The sequence below is a fragment of the Plectropomus leopardus genome, unplaced genomic scaffold, assembly GCF_008729295.1.
Source record: "Plectropomus leopardus isolate mb unplaced genomic scaffold, YSFRI_Pleo_2.0 unplaced_scaffold3698, whole genome shotgun sequence".
In the NCBI taxonomy this organism is placed as follows: Eukaryota; Metazoa; Chordata; class Actinopteri; order Perciformes; family Serranidae; genus Plectropomus; species Plectropomus leopardus.
This window is the reverse complement of record NW_024640440.1, coordinates 7,501-10,761: the sequence shown is the minus strand read 5'-3', so window position 1 is coordinate 10,761 and position 3,261 is coordinate 7,501. Positions and strand designations below refer to the sequence as shown.

At 44.6% G+C, this 3,261-nt stretch overlaps 1 protein-coding gene across 1 annotated transcript in view; it reads left to right on the top strand.

The window, feature by feature from the left end:
- Positions 1-268: 268 nt before the first annotated feature.
- The window catches only part of LOC121938883 (brefeldin A-inhibited guanine nucleotide-exchange protein 3-like), a gene marked incomplete at its 3' end in the record, with an annotated part of 10,349 nt that continues 7,356 nt past the window's right edge, over positions 269-3,261 (top strand). The window contains exons 1-5 of the mRNA XM_042482038.1: positions 269-370; positions 1,034-1,281; positions 1,437-1,549; positions 1,850-1,982; positions 2,796-3,261. The exon at positions 2,796-3,261 is cut by the window's right edge and continues 145 nt beyond it. Coding sequence (XP_042337972.1) covers positions 283-370; positions 1,034-1,281; positions 1,437-1,549; positions 1,850-1,982; positions 2,796-3,261 — 1,048 coding nt within the window. The remainder of the gene's footprint in view (positions 371-1,033; positions 1,282-1,436; positions 1,550-1,849; positions 1,983-2,795) is intronic.

Sequence of the window (3,261 nt, the reverse complement as noted above, 5' to 3'; positions counted from 1 at the left end):
AAATATAAACCTAATTATTTATTGTAATTTTAACAGTTTTGTATCATTCTGACTCTCTTGTTTCTTTAAATTAGTTTAATCTGGAATGAAATGTGCTATAAAGATCTCCTTGCTTGCTGACTGACATATTTTGGGAGCCTTTGTCCGGCTAATGATACTTTGAGATAACTCACCTTAGCAGTGAATTATTCTATTGTTCTGAACTCTAATATATTCATAATCCTAAATACCAATAATATTCCTCTTCCTAGGAAGCAACTGTGTCCGTCCCTCGTGGCGATCATGGGGAATCCAGTCAACGACAAAACTATTGCTTCCCACCACGGTTACATGGCGGCACAAGAGCGTCTCTCAGAAAAAATCAATTTAGGTAAAATCAAAATTTTTGCATTTCTACCAAAATGTAAACACTGGTTTTCAAAAACACCACTGACCCGGTTTTTGGATTTAGACTGAAGTGCTGGAGCTGAATCGTTATCAGGAAAGTGAAAAAAATCGGTGCAGACTCTGACCGGAAGCCCGCATAATCATGATTTTTGCACTGATTTGAATATGTGGATGTGCTTTTTATACTGTTGATAAAAGTTTGTGTTTTGTCACAGTCGGGCTGAAAAGCTTTGACAAAAACGGGAGACAAAATTAAGAATTTATTGACAAAAAAATGAGGTTAATTGCACAGCGTGAACCATCAGTAATCAGATGCACGTGTGGCTGTTTGGGTGGCATGAATGTGTATGTGGATAACAAAGAAGAGACCTTAGGCTGAGAGAGCGAGACTGACAAAGTGAGGTGTTTATCCCCAAAAAAATCTGAGCTACAAAACAAAGGTCACATCTAATTATTTACCTTCTGTTTAGAAGTCTGATGGTGTTTTCCTCAAATCTGGAAATCTGTTTCATTAGGAAACGTTAAAAGATAACACAGATAATGAGAGAAAAAGTTGATGTTAGAGTTTGGCTTTCTGGTTCTAAATGTGAGAAGAAGGCTTTTTGCATCAACATAATTCAGCTTCCTCCTCCTTTCCCTCTGCCAGGGATCAGCCAGGAGGTGGACTCCTTCGGTGGAGGAGTATCAGATCAAGGCAGAGGCTCCGGCTGCTCCTCCAGCGCCCCCGCCAGGATTGCACCAGTAGTGCGGACTGTGTGTTACATCGCCGCGGAGCTCGTGCGTCTGGTGAGCTGTGTGGAGTCGATGAAGCCGGTGCTGCAGTCGCTCTACCACAGGATCCTGCTGTACCCGCCTCCTCAGCACCGCACCGAGGCCATCCGCATCATGAAGGAGGTGGGAGGAGGCATTATTGCTGACCTTTATTCCGAAGCCTGTTATAACTTTTCAGATTGATTTTCTACCTTCAGGCAGCCATTGATTTCCTCTCCACTTCACTAAAGTATAAGTATGTAATTCATTATGTTGCGATCTATTTCTGTGTGTAATAGATTCTGGGCAGTCCCCAGCGGCTGTACGACCTGGCCGGTCCGTGCGTGGCGGAGCCTGAAACCAGGAAGCGTTCCTTCTCAAAGAGGAAGTCCCACCTGGACCTGCTTAAACTGTAAGTTATATGTCTTTGTCCTTTATATATTTGAGTTGATATTTAATAGAATAGATAACTTTCGGCAGATTTTACTGTTGATTGTTATCTCTTAAAGCTACACAGTATTACCTTACTCAGGTGTTTAAATAACACATGTAGTTCAATATGTTCCTTAAATATGATGCAATGTAATGTGTTCCCTCATAATTAATAAATAATCAACCAAAATAGAATTCAAGTCCTCACTGATTTTTACTGTGTGCAAGCAAAGCATTTATGATATAATATATGTTTGTGTGTTTCTGCTTCCTTGCATAGAGTGATGGACGGGATGACAGAAGCGTGTATGAAGGGCGGCATCGAGGCGTGTTACTCTTCGGTCTCCTGTGCCTGCGCTCTCCTCGGGGCGCTGGATGAACTGTCGCAGGGTCGCGGCATCCAATCTGAGCAGGTACGCTACTGAGGGCTCCTCCAGTGATTTGGGCTTAAATTAAATTAAAATTTGTGTTACGTGAGCAGAGAAAATGGAGAAAAGGACTCTAGCATTCACTTTTGCCCAAAAGATTGAAAACCTACAATTACCAGAATGCACTGCGCTTCAATAAAGTGCCCCAGGGATGTTAGCTACCCCCTGGTTCCCCCGTCAAAAAGCCTTCAGGAAGGTCGGTGGCAAATAAACATTCATGATACTTACAGGTTTTACTCCGCAAGATAATCTTCACAGATTTACACTTTTTAGGATTTTTGACATCAAGCTCTACCAAACTACACCGCGGTTGCGTGATTTCACATCGGCACCACAGTAAGGCCGGACCAGACGACAACTCACTGCAGACCCAGCCCGCACCTCATATTAGGAATGCGATAATTCCATGTAATGAAGTGTACGTTTCCTACTTTGAAAAATGAAAAGTTTTAGAATTATCAAAAATTGTTCGTGTTGTAGAGTATAGTCTATTTGGAGATCGATCCTGGCCTGAGATTTAGCCTTAAACATCATCATTTCCATGTTTGACATCATCATGTATTTTGTCTCAGACTGCCTTAAACCTAAATGTACATTGCTTGCAAGTTATGAGCAAGTTAAATAAAATTCACATATCACCAATCATTCTGGACCTTTGGCCTTGAATAGAACTCAGATTTGGACCTTTGAATATTGAGTTTGAGAACTCCCTACATAGACGGATGAAACATGGTCTAAATGTATGGATGGCCTCTTTATTTGCTGAGTAGAAACATTAACAAAGCAGCTGTTTCTCAGGCTCGGCTTCTCCTCAGACGACTGGACGACCTCAAAGACGGGACAGAGTCGACCCGCGAGTCCATGGAGATCAACGAGGCCGACTTCAGGTGGCAGAGACACATCCTGTCCTCCGAGCAGTCTCCCTGGGACCCCAGCTCTTCATCTTCTAACACGGCCACCGCCGGAGCGAGCGAGCGCAGCCCGGACATCAGCATCAGCATCACCACGGAAACGGGCCAAACCACCGTGGATCTGGAGGCGGGGGAGTTTGGCCTGGCTCTGGGCCACACCACGCCTGAGGAGTGTGGGGAGGATGCACGCCTCCCCTCGCCCTCGTCTTGCGGTGGCCAGGAGGGAACTAAACGTGAGCCGAGTCTAGAGCTGAACCAGGGGAGCCAACGGGAGGAGGGAGGAGGTGCGAGGGAGGTCGAGGGGAGAGGAGACAAGGGAAGAGCAGGAGGTGTTGGTGGAGTAGTAGTGGGAG